General features: G+C 40.1%; 1 protein-coding gene across 1 annotated transcript in view; it reads left to right on the forward strand.

The window, feature by feature from the left end:
- Window positions 1-17,419, forward strand: part of LGR5 (leucine rich repeat containing G protein-coupled receptor 5) — a 147,557-nt gene that overhangs the window by 108,387 nt on the left and 21,751 nt on the right. Inside the window, exons 5-8 of the mRNA XM_008004027.3 lie at window positions 6,955-7,170; window positions 10,516-10,587; window positions 13,452-13,520; window positions 15,638-15,709. Coding sequence (XP_008002218.1) covers window positions 6,955-7,170; window positions 10,516-10,587; window positions 13,452-13,520; window positions 15,638-15,709 — 429 coding nt within the window. The remainder of the gene's footprint in view (window positions 1-6,954; window positions 7,171-10,515; window positions 10,588-13,451; window positions 13,521-15,637; window positions 15,710-17,419) is intronic.

Here is a 17,419-nt window from a genome sequence, read left to right on the forward strand (position 1 = left end):
AAAATGTTTCTTGTAAAAGATAAAATTTACATAATTAACCATTTTTACATAGAAATATTACGAAGAAAACTTTAAACACAAAGAAAATGAGCTTATTTTATTTGGTGGCAGGGGCAGGTGGGGTTGCCTGAACATAAAAGATTAATTGTTTGAGGCCTAGCACTTTGGGAGGCTGAGGTAGGCAGATCACCAGAGGTCAGGAGTTCAAGACCAGCCTGGCAAACAGGGGGAAACCCCGTCTCTACTAAAAATACAAAAAAAAAATAGCTGGGTGTGGTGGCATGCACCTGTAATACCAGCTACTCAGGAGGCTGAGGCAGGAGAATTGCTTGAACCCAGAAGGTGGAGGTTGCAGTGAGCCAAGATTGGGCCACTGCACTCCAGCCTGGGCGACAGAGTGAGACTCGGTCTCAAAATATATATATATATATAAACAGTTTGCCTGTTACCTTCTGGCTCTTTGCCACGTAGAACACATTGATATGACAGAACTACATTCACAGTGAACATGGAGTTATGTTTTATTTTTATTTTACCTAATACTGGGTAACATTCATCTCTGTTCTTGCATGGCCTCCATCTATCCAGTTGCCCAGGCCAGAATGCTGATTCACCATAGTTTCCTCACCTTCCTCTCTGGCCACATCTGGGGAGTCACCAAGTTCTACCAGGCCCACATATTTAACATCCCTCATAGTAGGCCCTTCCTCTCCATTTCCACACTTCCTTCAGGTACTCATCTTTCTCAACCTGATGACTGCAACTGTCTTGTTCATATACTTTCCCACCAGGCCCTCCTACACACGGCTATTAGAGTGACCTTTCTACAGCACATGTATTATTAGTGCCTCCAGTCAGAAAGCCTACAACACCCTCATTTCAGAGAAACACTTTTATGCAAACCTTGAAGACTGCTGGGAGAGGATGAGTCATTTCTCACAGACAGGTAGCCCAGAAATCTGGGAGTGATGTCATCCAGACTCCACTTAACTTTGGATACTCACAGTTATTGAGGCCTCTTGACCAGGTTCAGTGGTGGGGATGCAACAGCTGGGTCCATAAGAGACAGTCCCCTTGGCCAAGCAGCTTGAGCAGCAGAGCCTCGTCAGTAATTGTGGAGTCTTCAACCTCAAGCCCTCCCTCCGGAGAAGGAGTGATTTCAACACACACCTGAAAGTCATGCCATGACCCCTCCTCATCAGTTGTAGCCCTCTAAGTAACATCGCAAAGACTCATACTTAATAAAACTCTGTTCTTGCACCAGGTGTTGTAATATTTTTTCTCAGCCATTTTAGCCTTTTGGACACAAGCTATTCTATTGCTGGCCTAACACAGAAGATATGCATCCTCTTTTCTCTGTAATGGAAACCTTACTATAATACTGATTAAAACATGCAGCATAGCGTACTGATTAAAGAATGTATGGTAAATAGAGAATCACCAGCCCATATGGCAAGAAAATGGCAATCTCCCATAGACAGATGTGAAATGATAAAGGGTTAAGAAACTTCAGGAAGAATAAAATAAACTTTTAGAGGGAAAAAAATGATACCACTTCCTAAATTTGAAGGTTTTCCTCAAATAATAAAGCCTGTCATTAAAAAGTAGAATGCTTACTGTTTACAAAACACATTCATATTTTCTCATTTAATTCCCAAAGCAATTCTGTGACATGTGATTCTGCCTTATACATGTGAACATTGGTCCACAGAGAGAGATATCAATATGCCCTCAAATCTTGGAATTAAATGACAGTGTCTTGACCTGAATCTGTGTCTCAAGTCTCCTAATTCAGTGCACTTTCCAGTTTACCACATGCCCATTATGTAGGTGGTTGTAGATGGCATAAGATGTAGGGAAAATTTTTGTTTTACCTATAAATTATACATACTACATACTATAAACTATATATAACAGACCTCCCCCAAAAGGAGCATAAAATCACTGTATTTCCCATATAGTGATCACTTTTCAGATGGCATTTCAAGATCATAATTAAGAGCTTTTATTTGAATGAAGACAAGGCCACTCGTTATTGAAAGTGTTTTACTTTGCTGCGCATAACTGCAGACAGGTTTGGGGTTGCTTCTGTCACAATTTCAGTGGATGCTTAAATGGCCAAGATGCCCAGATCGTTGCTAGAAACTTTGTCTGAAAATGTCACCACTTCTTTGACCTTCGGAATGCAGATACTGTAATCGATGATGTATCAGAAACAAAACTATTTGCCTTGTTGCATTGTGTGTGTGTGTGTGTGTGTGTGTATACACATGCATAGCAATAATAGGAAAGGCTGAAAAAATAAGGGTGACTTCCATAAGTCTAAATACAGGGACCTCTAAATTATTTCTATTATGAGGGTTGAAAGAAATAGGCTGCATTTCGCAGAACTGAAATTCAGTGACAATCCAGCACTCATTTTAGCCACTTTTGCTTAAACAAAATTTGAATTTACCTTTATTTTTCTGAATGGTTTCAATGGTCAAAAGACAACAATACAAAGTGCTAACCAGCTTCATATAATAATATTTAAAATCATTAAGGTACTTTATATTTACAAAGTCCTGTTGTGTTATTTCCGTAATCATAAAGCAACAAGCAACCCTATAAGACAGAGAGGAGTTATCCCCGTTTTACGGATGTGAAAGCTGAGTCTGTTGATTTGGCCAAGGTCATACAGCTTCTAGAATTGGCTGGAACCTGGAACTTCCTATTCCAAATCTCTGCACTAATTTATGGATTCTAAGGTGCCTACACACACACCCTCTGTGACTTGCATAAAATGGAAATAACAAAGAAATACTTAAAAGCAGAACTATATAATGTAGTTATTTTTGTTGCTACTGACAATAAGTCTATTATGGAACCATATTTTGTATGTATATGTCTTCTTGTACTGGATAGTGATGTTATCTTATACCCAACTGCTAAAATATTGCATTTTTCAAATATATGAATAGAGAATGTTCAGCTGCCTGAAAAGACCAGATTGACATAATATGAACTCTTTGTTTACTTACTGAATGGACACAGCTTCTGCCCTGTCAGCTGCTTCGTCCACAGTCTTAACCTTGTTGTGAAAGAACCACCTGTATGAGTGACTGGATAATTAATTCTCTACTCCTGTTTACCCTTGGGATCTTCTGTTAAGAGTAAATCAGATATAGAAGCAGAGTGTAGAATAGTGGTTGCCAGGGGCTGGGAGTGGGAGTGGTTGAGTGGGGAGATGTTGGAGAAAGGGTACAAAGCGTCAGTTAGACAGGATGAATAACTTCTGAAGATCCATTGTATGGCATGATGACTACAGTTAATAATAATGTATTTTATACTTGAAAATTGCTAATAGATTAGATCTTAAATGTTCTCACCACAAAAAAATGTTAAGTATGTGAGGTGATGGATATGTTAATTAGCTTGATTTAATCATTTTACAATATATACATATATCAAAACATCACATTGTATACCATAAATATATGCAATTTTTATTTGTCAATTATTCCTTAACAAAGCTGGAGGAGGAAATTAAATCAGATAATGCCTTTGAGTGTGAACAATATACCTGAACTAGATTTAGACCACTGAGGTCAGGTGGATATGAACTCTAAAACACTGCATTTAGAAGGAGTATCATTTATCGAGAGCTACTTATATGAAGAAACTGTTTAGTAGAGAGATGTGTTGATGCTTCACTCGGAACATCTGAAGGTCTACGCTGTTGAGCATTACATCTGGGAATATTAGTATTTAGAGTGTTTGATCTCTGAAGAATTCTCCTGTCTTACTCATTTCATTTCAGATAGCAAATTGGTATAAGATGATAGTGTGGAGGCCAGATTACATCCTTTTTCTGGGGGGAAAAGAAACGTGATTCATAAAAGATATTTGTCCAGAGAAACGGCTATATTAACATTGGGAACTGATACCTGGGTCACTTCAAGATACAGCAGAAACTTTGGTAGCAACATAAAATACCAAAGAAGACAATCCTATGACTTCATGCTGAAAGAGCCTTTTCCATAAATGCATCCCAACGTTTGCAATGAACTTTAAGGTTTGTCATTTTCAAGACATTTTTATTTTATTTTGTTTTCTGTTGCCCAGGTTGGAATACAGTGGCGAGATCTTGGCTCACTGCAACCTCTGCCTCCTGAGTTCAAGTAATTCTTGTGCTTCAGCCTCCCAAGTAGCTGGGATTACAGACATGAACCACCACACCCACCTAATTTTTGTATTTTTAGTAGAGATGGGGTTTCACCATGTTGGCTAGGCTGGTCTTGAACCCCTGACCTCGGCCTCCCAAAGTTCTGGGATTACAGGCATGAACCACCATGCCCAGTCCAAGACTTTTAGAAACCACTCTTTTTTTTTTTTTTTTTTTTAAGACAGAGTCTCACTCTGTTGGCCAGGCATGATCTCGGCTCACTGCAGCCTCTGCCCCCTGGATTCAAGTGATTTTCCTGCCTCAGCCTCCCAAGTAGCTGGGACTACAGGTGTGCGTTGCCACGCCCAGCTATTTTTTGTATTTTCGATAGAGATGGGGTTTCGCCAGGTTGGCCAGGCTGGTCTGGAACTCCTGACCTCAGGTGATCTGCCTGCCTCAGCTTTTCAAAGTGCTGGGATTACAGGTGTGAGCCACCTGGCCCAGCCACCACTCATACTTTCAATGCATAAACGACTGGCAATGATCAGTCAACATATCAGCATAAACGTAGAAGCTCAAATTATTAAGTCTCTATCCTTTAATCAGTGCAATAGTTAAGGAGAGCTTACATGTGTGCTTTACTTCTAGTCAAACAAAAGCAATCACCTCTTTATCTCCTGATGAAATTATACCTTATGTGAGCATAAGCCAAGCACATTGTTGCTAGAGAAAGGAAGGAGAGATGGTGTTGAGTTTTCTAAACATTTCTGGCTCCATTTGTTGACAAAACCTTAAGATATTTGAAAGCTGTGTTTCTGTTGCCTACAATGATAATTGTTCTATTGGAAATTTAATTGTAAATGGTCTATGACACCCAACTCTTAAAATTTGCTCCAAGTGACCTTATCTCAGCTATTATCAAAATGTGGCTCAGGGAGGGCCTTTGAGGCATTGCTTATTCCTTCCCATTCAGTCCGTAAAAGTAGGAATCAGAAGATGATTGAAGTGGCATAGTGGCCAAAAGTGAGGAAGCTGCTTTCCATAGAAATGAGCTTCCTCCCAACAAAGAATTTCATTTCTAAATTGTTTAATTTTGGTTTGCTGGAGATTATTTTGTGATCCTGGTGTGCTTCCTGCATCTGTTTAGTCTTAAATGCTTCCGAAAACATTTTTCAGAACCCACTTGTGATTTTCTAATCCTACCTAATACATGGGCCACTAAAATACAACTCTTCTTTTTTTAATCCTATCTTTGAAAATGCAAATGTGTGGGTCTTAAAAACAGATTGGGAAAAAAACAAGTGAGGGCTATTGGAAGCATAGTTTGAGTGATGGTGGTTCTAGTATTCGTACGTCTTACAGAAAATTGCAAATGATGTGAGTTTTGTCACTTCCATACGAAAAGTTAGGACCTTTACATTATAGCCACTGTTTATGTTGGATTGGGGCAAAATAAATGTATTGCACTCCCTCTGCTGGCTTTGAGGTGGCAACAGCTCATTAACCAGACTTATTTTTAGATGTATTTCCCCATTTTAAAACAGATGAAAATGGAGTGTAGGAAAAGGAAGCAAAAGCTGGAAAGTTGTTAATTTTATTATTCCTTTAGAATGCCAGAAAAACAAACATCTTCTTCACACAAATGGTTAGGATAAGCAAGAAAGCCAGCAGTTTTCAGGCTTTTCAGTGCTGTCCTAAGAAAAAGGGAGGGGCCCCCTCTCTGTTTTCCCTGAGGCGTGTCTCTAGCAGTCTATGAAAACTTAACTCAGCTCCAGTGAGAACACATGCACACAGAGAGGGGAACGTCACAAACCGGGGCCTATCGGCAGGTGGGGGTCAAGGGGAGGGAGAGCATTAGGACAAATACCTAATGCATGCAGGGCTTAAAACCTAGATGATGTGTTGATAGGTGCAACAAACCACCATGGCACATGTATACCCATGTAACAAACCTGCACGTTCTGCACATGTATTCTAGAACTTAAAGTAAAATAAAAAATTAAAAATTAAAAAAAATTACTCGGCAGGGTGTGGTGGCTCACACCTGTAATCCCAGCACTTTGGGAGGCCGAGGTGGGTGAATCGCATGAGGTCAGGAGTTCGAGACCAGCCTGGTCATCATGGTGAAACCCTGTCTCTACGAAAAATGCAAAAATTAGCTGGGCATGGTGGCAAGCGCCTGTAGTCCCAGCTACTCGAAAGGCTAAGGCAGGAGAATCGCTTGAACCCGGGAGATGGAGGTTGCAGTGAGCCGAGATTGCGCCATTGTACTCCAGGCTGGGCAACAAGAGCGAGAGACTTCTTCTCAAAAAAAAAAAAAAAACCTCAGTTCCTTCAAATACTGAAATGAAATAATCTTTTCCCAGAGCTTACTGAACAACCTATTAGACTAGTATATTTAGTGTGTTCAAAACAGCCAGGGAAAGCAAAGACATTCTTTTGGCTTAGGGTGGGAGGAAGAAAAGGGTATCTCTATGCTAGTGTCAGAAAGAAACTAAAAGATCATCACACTGAAACTCCATACCTCAGGGGAGGCCGCTTCCATCCATGAAAGAACATTACCTACAAGCCTGGAAGAGAATCGTAGCACCATGGAATTTTAGAGCCAGAGGACCTAGGAAGCAACAGTCTACACATGAATGAGAAGGAGAGCTCATCTGGAGAAGAAAATGCTGCGGATGTCAGGGCTCCCGGGGACCCCAGGCCCTGTTCCACTCTTGTTCGTCATGCATGGGGAGGGTTTTCCTGCAAAGTTGACCTTCGGCTTGGGCTTTGCTCTCTTTTCCATTCTTGCTTGCTTTCTTCCACAGGCGTCTGGATGCTAACCACATCAGCTATGTGCCCCCAAGCTGTTTCAGTGGCCTGCATTCCCTGAGGCACCTGTGGCTGGATGACAACGCTTTAACAGAAATCCCCGTCCAGGCTTTTAGAAGTTTATCAGCATTGCAAGCCATGACCTTGGCCCTGAACAAAATACACCACATACCAGACTATGCCTTTGGAAACCTCTCCAGCTTGGTAGTTCTGTAAGTTTTATTGATTTTCTCTCTCTTTTAACAGTTTCTAATGTCACTGGAAGACCTTGGCCTTAAAATGCTGGCTCTTCAAAGCTTAAATGGGGACATTTTAAGGGAGGAAAACCTCCTGAGCCCCTCCCCAAAATGACTTATAAATGCTCCAATTGTGTAAATGACTTAAACAATACTTATCAAGCACCTGCTAGGTGCCAAGCACAGCAGGGCATACAAAGATAATGAAATATGACCTCTGCCTTAGAGGAGCCCATTACATATTGCACAAGGAGTCACCGCACTGTACAGTTAGTACAGTAACCTAAGTTAATAAAAATTCCTTATTTTTAAAAATGATTGATAATTCAGGTCAAATTGAAAGATGCTCTTCTTATTCTCTAATAAGAACTTTCTGAACCCTTACCAAGGAAAGAGAAATGAGAACAAATGATGTAACTGCTCAATGAGTTCCTTTTGCCCACTGCCCAAATAGAGCCGATTTATTAAGACAAGAGAATTGCAATAAAGAGTAACACACAAGGCCGGCATGGTGGCTCACGCCTGTAATCCCAGCACTTTGCGAGGCCAAGGTGGGTGGATCACTTGAGGTCAGGAGTTCAAGGCCAGCCTGGCCAACATGGTGAAACCCCACCTCTACTAAAAATACAAAAATTAGCTGGGCATGGTGGCACACGCTTGTAATCCCAGCTATTAGGGAGGCTGAGGCAGGAGGATCACTTGAACCCAAGAGGCCGAGGTTGCAGTGAGCCAAGATTGTGCCACTGCACTCCAGCCTGGAGAAGAGAGTGAGACTCTGTCTCAAAAAAAAAAAAAAAAAAAAAAATAGTTTAACACACATACAGCCAGCTCAATGGAAGACTAGAGTTTTATTATTACTCAAATCAACCTCCCTGAAAATTCAGAGGCAAGAGTTTTTTCAAAGATAGTTTGGCTAGCAGGGAGCTAGGGAATGGGGAATGCTGATTTGTTGGGTCAGGGATGAAATCATAGGGGGCTGAAGTTGTCCTCTTGCTCTGAGTCAGTCCTGGGTGGGGCCTTAAGACCAGATGGGCCAGTTTACCCATCTGGGTGGTTCCATCTGATCTAGCAGAATGCATGGTCTGAAAAATATCTTGAACACCAATCTTAAGTTTTAAACAATAGCGATGTCATCCACAGGAGCAACTCAGAGGTTAGGAGTCTTGTGGCCTCTGGCTACATGACTCCTAAACCATAATTTCTAATCTGTGGCTAATTTGTTACTTTTACAAAGGCAGTCTGGTCCCCAGGCAAGGAGAGAGTTTGTTTTGGAAACAGGCTGTTATCATTTTGTTTCAAAGTTAAACTATAAACTAAATTCCTCCGAAAGTCAGTTCAGCCTACGCCCAGGAATAGACAAGGGCAGCTTGGAGGTTAAAGGCAAGATGGAGTCAGTTAGGTTAGATCTCTTTCCTTGTCATATTTTTCTCACTGTTGTATTTTTGCAAAGGTGGTTTAATTGACAGCATGTTATGCATTTGCACAGCTTTTCCCCCCATATGTCTAGATTTCATTATTTCAGTGAATCAAAAAATGATTCTCAAAGAAGTAATAGTTTGAAAAATAATCAGTCTTCTTTAAAAATGTAGCAATATGACCCTCACATGTATAATATAATTACCAATCATCGAGGAAGGCTTCATCTCACTATTTCTCTCTTTGTTTCATGCCCACCCACTGACCCACCGCTTCCTTCAATCATTCCATTTGATGACATGTCTGTCCCTTGCACTGTAGTATATACTCCTTTGAGGGCTGGACAATATCTTATTTATCTTTTTAGGTTCCCCTCAATCTCCTTCCTCATATGCTGCATGTAGAAGATCCTCAATGAATGTTACATAAATCTCACCTAAAATGAAAATTTATTTATTAGAACAAAAATCTTAGCATAGAAGGAAAAGAAATTTTGTGATATTAGAAATTTCTACACTGAATTTCACATATAAAGATGATGCTACTGACCCACCAGAAGTTGGATATATGCTTTAATTTCTTTTCCTCCACTAGAGGAAATGGATTTATACAGATCCAGCTACACTTTTAAACCTTGTCCTCCTTAAGCCCATTTTCTAAAATCCTTTTGAGAGTTGGTCCAGTTTTCAGTTGTGCACAGCTGTTCTCACTGGCTCTGACCTAACTGACTTACCAGTTGAGCCAAAGATGATAATTATATACACCAATACTGTGTCAAGATAACTAATCTCTTTGGGCAGCAGAAAAATCTGATCACCATTGCCTGTGACTGAAATTGTTGTTTCCTGTTAACCTGTGCCCCTGCTCTGGGAAGGTAGCCATTATATGCCTTCAGCTTTATTGGAAAATGTGCTTGCTACATCTATCCTCCAGGTGTCAATGATGGTCAGTATCACTGCTTAACATCCTATATCCCAAAGCCATGCTGAACAAACTATGCTTACAAATATGCCTTGAGAATGTAAATTAGTTCAACCATTGTGGAAGACAGTGTGGCAACTCCTCAAAGACCTAAAGACAGAATACCATTTGACCCAGCAATCCCATTACTGGGTGTATACCCAAAGGAATAGAAATCATTCTATTATAAAGACACATGCATGTGTATGTTCACTGCAGCACTATTCACAATAGCAAAGACATGGAATCAACCTAAATGCCCATCAACGATAGACTGGATAAAGAAAATGTGGTACATATACACCGTGGAATACTATGCAGCCATAAAAAAGAAAAAGATCATGTCCTTTGCAGGAACATGAATGGAGGCCGTTATCCTTAGCAAACTAACACAGGAACAGAAAACCAAATACTGAATGTTCTCACTTAGAAGTGGGAGTTAAATGATGGGAGCACACATGGACACACAGAGCGCAACAACAGACACTGGGACCTATCAGAGGGTGGAAGGTGGGAGGAGGGAGAAGATCAGGAAAATAACTAGTGAGTACTAGGCTTAATACCTGGGTGATGAAATAATCTTTACAATAGACCCCCATGAAACAAGTTGACCTGTGTAACCAACCTTCACATGCACCCCTGAACTTAAAATTTTTTTTAAAAAGCCTTGAAACCCAAACTTACTTATACCAATTTTGTTGCACATATTATTATACACACCCTGATGTCCCAAAGCTAAAAGGTAAAAAATTGTGACTGTTTTTAAAATTCTGTGGTATAGAATCATCTGTGGTATGAGTGAATGCAGCATATAGCCATTTTTTAAGTTAGCTGCTTATAATTAGTACATTCTTCAGTGTAAGTTTCTTTGGATTTAAGCTATCAAAATGGTGAGTGTGCTCTGTGCAGTGTGTCTTCCTAACTATCTGTAATGTTCTACTGCAGACATCTCCATAACAATAGAATCCACTCCCTGGGAAAGAAATGCTTTGATGGGCTCCACAGCCTAGAGACTTTGTGAGTTGACCTTTTATTTGTTTCCCTTTTTTCAGTATTTTCATGAATATTCTGAAAGAATCAAAATAGCCTTAAAGCCAAACTTCGTTTGGTTTGGTTAATTGCCTAAGCTTTCAACAGATATTTACAGTGGCATTATCTTACACACACAACCCTCACTGGGCTGAGCAATAAAATTGGGATTTTATTTTAATCTAATGAGAGTGATAAATTAGTTAGAATCGTTATAGACTAAATGAGATGTTCTCGACTGCACAGTGACTATTCACTTAGAAACGTGTAGTCTCTGTCAAGGATCACGCAGGCTCGCTGTTCATGAGTCTGGTACTCCCCGCTGAATGAGAGGATGCAGGCCAGGCCAATGCCTGCGTCTTCAATCTCAGCTGAACAGGCATCTCATTAGGAAACAGTGATGGCTCATGCTAAAGCAATTCAAAAGATGAAAAAGGGACGGGGCATGGTGGCTCGTGCCTGTAATCCTAACACTTGGGAGGCCAATGCTTGAGCCCAGGAATTTGAGGCTGCAGTGAGCTGTGATCATGCCACTGCACTCCAACCTGGGTGACAGAGCAAGACCTTGTCTCAAAAAAAGAAAAAAAAGGTGAAAAGTAATAATAGCTACTATTTATTGAGTATATCTATAATCAAATATTGCACTTAGCATTTGGCATACATTGTTTTAATTACTTCTTACAGTATCCCATTTTAGGCTCTAGCAAGGTAAAGTGATTACATATCTAGTCAGTAGCAGAACTGAGATTTGCTTCCTCCTCTAGTCTGATTCTGAAATCCGTGTTTACTACTATATACTACTTCCAAAGAATAAGTCAAAAGTTCAGTTCTTAATTGATACCTATAGTAAAAACAGAGTCCAGTCAGCTGACCATATCCTAGACACTCTCACAGAGCCAAGGTAGAGGTTCTTGTGGGCCACAGCAGGGACCCAGGCTTTTCCCGGGGGAGGAGCCGCTCTTCATTGCCCTGTTGAGAAAGGTGTGATGAGAGTGAGGTGACAGGCAGGGAGAGTCCTGAGTGTGCTGGAAGAGGAGGGTGGTTGCAGCCATGTCACCATCCCTACCCTCACATTTTTAATACTCAAATGCAATAAACCACACAGGTCACTGAATCTGCAATGCTGGCTCTGACCAGAACCACAAAATGAAAAGACCAAAGACCACTTCTCCTGCGCCCTTGGGCCTACTGTTCATCTGCATACAGAGCTTAGCAATTTGTTCATGATCAATTTAGCTTCTAACCAGATCTGGGTTACTCATTTCCTGAGGGACCCTGTGTTGATGGTATTCATCTTCTAGCCTATGAGCGCTAACAGCTCTTTCCAGGGTTAAGTCACACCGTGTTTCCTCTTAGGTGGCAAAGATGAACTCGTCCAGGCAGGACCTTTATGTCAACTTAATGGCATAGACAAGCAGTTCCCATCAGCTGCTAGGAAAAATTAGAACTCTTAGCTACACAGGGCTGGGCTCAGAAATCTCAGCAATGGAAATCACCTTCCAGCCCTTTTGAACAATAGCAGGAATGAAAAACAAGATGGGCTTTGATGGGTATTTCCATAAATAGTCTTTTTTTTCCCCCACCTCAATGTTTGGGGTAAGGACGCAGGATTGCATGTAAATAACATAGAGCAAAACATGTCAGGGAAAAGTTCATGTGAGTCTTATTGTCTCCCCTTCCCCTACCATGCCCAGGGCTACAGAGGATAAGCAATTTGGTTATTCCCAGCCTCTTCCTTTCCCTCACTAGAAATCCAAGTAATTTATAAGGGCCCAATCCTTGTTTAATCAAAACAGAGCATCTGGAGAGATTTACAAACAGGAAGAAAATTTATGTCTACAAAAGACACGCGTTTCCTGCCTGCAGTATAGCTTAAGGATGGTTTGTGCCAGACAAGTAGGAACCTTGATTCATGTTTAACTCAGTCAGATTATCTCTCTCTTAAAATTAAACAGTAATTCTCCACAGAGGAGAGTCTAACCACATGTGATTGCCTGACCAAAAGGTTTTTCTGCGTCATCTGGGAAATCTGCCATTCCCAGAGACCAGGAGGCAATTACTTTTTCATACAAAGATCTAGATATAAGGTAGAGTAAGTCTGTAAAGCACTTGTGAGTAATGAAATTGAAAAGCCAATTGTGCTATAACAGATACAGAAACTAATGATTTGAGATAATTTGACCACTTCATCTCTGGTCATGAGGGATAACATAGAACTTTGCTGCACAGATCAAGGAAAACATCCTATTTCTGAATCATTTATGACTCTGAAGAAATTCTAGACAAAAATGTCCTTTCTGAGAGTACCCTGTCTCACATAAACTTCTCCAGAAGTAAGATTCATCCTGGACTTCAGGCTGGGAGGGATGTGGGAACCCTGTGAAAGTCAAAGACAAAGCAGCCCTGCAAGATGTCATGTCACAAGGGAGTGAAGGAGGGAACAAGAACAGGGATGTGATCCAGGAGCCCTGAGGAGCACAAATTCACGCTGGCCAATTAGTGAGCCGGGTTCAGTTGAAGAGCTCCATCAGGCAGCCATCAACACCTGGTCAAAGAGGTATCTTTCCTACTTAGAAGCTAATACTCTGGCACACTCTCTTTCTTTTTGAGACACCCCAGTGCCATTGAGCCTTGACTCTCAAATTTCTTATGATTAGTCAAATGACCATATTAATGCAGATACTTACAGAATGTTGGTAGTCAACAAGCCAAGAAAATCTCTTTCCATCAAGAAAAGCAATGAGAACTTCCATTAGTCATATGGATTCATTGGAATAGCATGTTAACTTTCCTTGTAGAGTATATATGAAGTTTTAAATAAAAAACTGAAAATACTGTTTACTCATTTTCAGAGATTTAAATTACAATAACCTTGATGAATTCCCCACTGCAATTAGAACACTCTCCAACCTTAAAGAACTGTAAGTATTTAGGACAATTTTAATGGGAGAACTTTATCCTTTTGTGAATTTATTTAAAAATACATGTGATTGTTTTACATAATATGACTTGCTAGAAAATTTTAACTTTATATAAATAATGATAAAGTACTCTTGAAATATATTTTAATTGATTCTATCTCTAGCAAATACCAGATAATATTTTTTATTTATGCTGGGTTTCTCTAACATATATATAAAAGAAATACATATATTTCTGTAAGTCATATTCTTTTCTCTTTTTCTAAGCCATATATACTCTCCCAACATTTATATACTTAATTTGTAGATTTTTAGTACAGAATTAAAATGGAATTTAGTTGCTGAGCATTTCTGAGAACTTGAACATTTCTGGGTTGCATAAGTCTAGAAATAGATGAATCAAACTGTCTGTGCCTAGTAAAGTATGAGATGCATTCACATACATTGCAGCTGACCCTTGAACAACTCGGGGTTAGGGACACCAACCCTTGCACAGTAGAAAACCCACATAAAACTTTTGACTCCTTAAAAACTTGACTACTAATAGCCTAATGTTGGCCAGACGCCTTACCAATAACATAAACAGTCCATTAACACTTATTTTGTATATGTATTCTGTACTGTATTCTTATAAAAGTAAGCTAGAGAAAAGAAAATGTTATTTAAAAAATCCTAAGGAAGAGAAAATATATTTACTATTTATTACGTGGAAGTGTATCATCATAAAGGTCTTCATCCCTGTCATCTTCACATTGAGGAGGCTGAGGAGGAAGAGGAGATGTTTGTCTTGTTATCTCAGGGGTGGCAGAGGCTGAAGAAAACCCACGTATAAGTGGAGCCACGCAGGCAGTGGTCATGCCTGTAATCCCAGCACGTTGGGAGGCCAAGGCAGGCAGGTTACTTGAAGCCAGGTGTTCAAGACCAGCCTGGCCAACATGGTGAAACCCCGTCTCTACTAAAAATACAAAAATTTGCCGGGCCTGGTGGCACATGCCTGTAATCCCAGCTTCTTGGGAGGCTGAGGCACGAGAATTGCTCTGAACCAGAGGGGCGGGGATTGCAGTGAGCCAAGATTGCACCACTGCACTCCAGCCTGGGAGACAGAGCAAGATTCTGTCTCAACAACAACAACAAAAAGTGGATCCATGCAGTGTAAACCCATTTTGTGCAAGGGTCAACTGTATTTCATTTGTAATTGTTTAATGAATCTTATTTAATTCTAAAGCCCCATAATTTTACTAAAGAAAAGCTGACTTTCAGCCATTGGGTTGCATATACTGCCTTTTAGATGATAAAATTTAATTAGCTTTTTTGTATCTAAAAAGATAAATAACCTATGTGAGTAATGTTCTAACACTTGGAAAGGAAAATAAACATAGAACCTCATTTCCCTAGCAGTGAGAAATAAGACATACAGCTAAAGGAGACACAGAGGAGCTTGTTTATAAGAAAAACCCTTAGGGTGTTCCGACTCAGGAAACCCCATGTGTGGCTTAGCTGGGCTTTGTGGCATAGGGTCACCTCATACAGCCACAGGCCCAAATAAGCTCCAAAGATCCTTGAATCTGCTTCTCTGAAGATTCAAAAGATCATTGAATCTTTAACATCAACAACAACAGATGACAATCAGCTTATAACTACAGACTCAGTGAGCCAGGGCACCTTTCTTCAAGTCAGAAAATTTTGTCCTCATGAGGAGACTACTTAAATCTTTACTTCACTGCAGCTTAAGTCAATTTTCTCTTCTAGCTTCAAATGGGGTCAGTAGGAGTGATCATAATCTCTCCAAAAATGGTTTCCACTCTCTCCGGCTTTTATACAATGATGCTCTATTGGATATTAACAGGTTTCCTTCTTATAACATTAGATTGTGAGTTTTCATGAAGTGCAGTTATTATTTTCAGATTCTTTATTTCTCTTTTAAGATGACAGCACATGACTTTTTTATCCCCTAGAGAGTAAATAACGGCACCTAAGTTTCAAGATGCATAGAGGAATTTAACGTTGTCTTCTGGTTACTAAAGGCTCTGATTATTGCCACTGTGGTCAGGGTGGGGGATTCTATTAAATAATTTTACTCCACACATGATTTCTTATAATATTTTTTCTCTTTCTAGAGGATTTCATAGCAACAATATCAGGTCAATACCTGAGAAAGCATTTGTAGGCAACCCTTCTCTTATTACAATGTAAGTGATTATAATGCTTTTTGGTTTCTCCATCCTGAAATATAGCATATATTATACTTTTAAATACAATGAATATTCTATATTTGCTTGAGTTTTGTCTCAGTCAATCTAAGAGCTCATACAGAAAAGTATATACCTATGCATTTTGCCAGGTTCTAGCTGAACACTGAAATAATATAAAAGAATTTTTTAAAGATCACATTATGATTTGTATCTCCAGATGTGCTAGGTATCTTTAAAATAATCTTGTATAATGCTTTTTATTACCTCTGTTTTCCAAGGAATAAAACTGAGTTTTAGAGCATTAATGTCAAGTCTGCATAGTCATTCTGAACTTAAACCCGAGTATACCAGAAATATAAATTATTATATACAAATAGATGTCTTTTACAGCAGTAGACTCCAGCCTAAATTGATGGTAGGGGTATACTGTTTTGTGCTAAGCCTCTATCTTCATTCATTATTATGCCCAAACATCACATTTATACAAACTGGGATGTAAATCTAGAAAGATAAATAATGTTTTAGAAAGGCATATATGAGGATTTATATGCCATAAAAGAATAAAATAGGCCAGGTACTGTGACTCATGCCCGTAATTCTAACACTTTGGGAGGCCAGTGCAGGAGGATCACTTGAGCCCAAGAGTTGGAGGTTACAGTGAGCTATGATCACACCTCTGAAGTCCACCATGGGCAACAGAGCCCTGTCTCCAACAAAATAATAAAATAGAGTTACAACGACAAAGTATAACTAAATGTTATATTTCACATTTAATACAGAAGAATGATGATATATAGTTATGAGTATGAGGCTGGCTCTTAGACAAAAGGCTCCTCTCCAAGGCAGGTTTGGGACACCATCAAACCTGAGGCTGTGAATGAGAAGCCTGAATATAGAGGAGGAGAGTAAGGACAACTGTTAAACATGACTCTAGGGGCACTTCTCGGCAGATGTTGGTCCTGTGCCAACTGGATTGACGGGCTTTCTGGAACCATGTGTTATTTGTCACAAATGAGCAGGAGTCCCAATTAGCCCTGACAACGGGAAGAAAAAAACTATTCATTGTTTCTGAAATGTTCTGGCAATATTTTGCCAAACTAAGAGTTTTAAAGTGTATTGACAATAAACATTAGCCCTCATTAGAGAGTATTTGCATATTAAGAGGTTGGCAAATGACATTGCCTTTGCTCCTCCTTCTGCAGCCACAGTACTGGTTTTTCATCACTCTTTTGATATGCTAATACTCCCTGAGGAACTAGCAGCGCACCCCCCAGCCCCCCACCATAAGTATTAGAGCTCCTATCCACTATTTGACAGTAGTAGCCACTTTCTCCCTGAAACTGTCCTCTCTTTGCTTCTGCATCTGTTTCCATCTCTTCAAAGCCTGCATTTCTGTGAATGCTTTCTAGGTCCAGTTGGCTACCCACTCCTCATTTCCACCTCTGTAGTCCCCATCCTATCCATACCTCCTGACCTCCACTGCACCAGCCTCTCTGCCAGCCATGACATCTAGATTTTCACCAGTCTGCATGAGGCTGGCCTCCCTCCCTTCACTGTTGGCGGGGTCATCTTCCTTGAAGCACAGCAACCATCTTGTTGCTCCTGCTGTGAAACGTGTGTTCAGGATGCCTATTTACACTAATTCAAACTCCTCACCCTAACATTCACAGCCTAAGGCTACACATTGCCTAAGTCAACCTTCTCAAC

This window comes from Chlorocebus sabaeus, chromosome 11 (genome assembly GCF_047675955.1).
Source record: "Chlorocebus sabaeus isolate Y175 chromosome 11, mChlSab1.0.hap1, whole genome shotgun sequence".
NCBI lineage: Eukaryota > Metazoa > Chordata > Mammalia > Primates > Cercopithecidae > Chlorocebus > Chlorocebus sabaeus.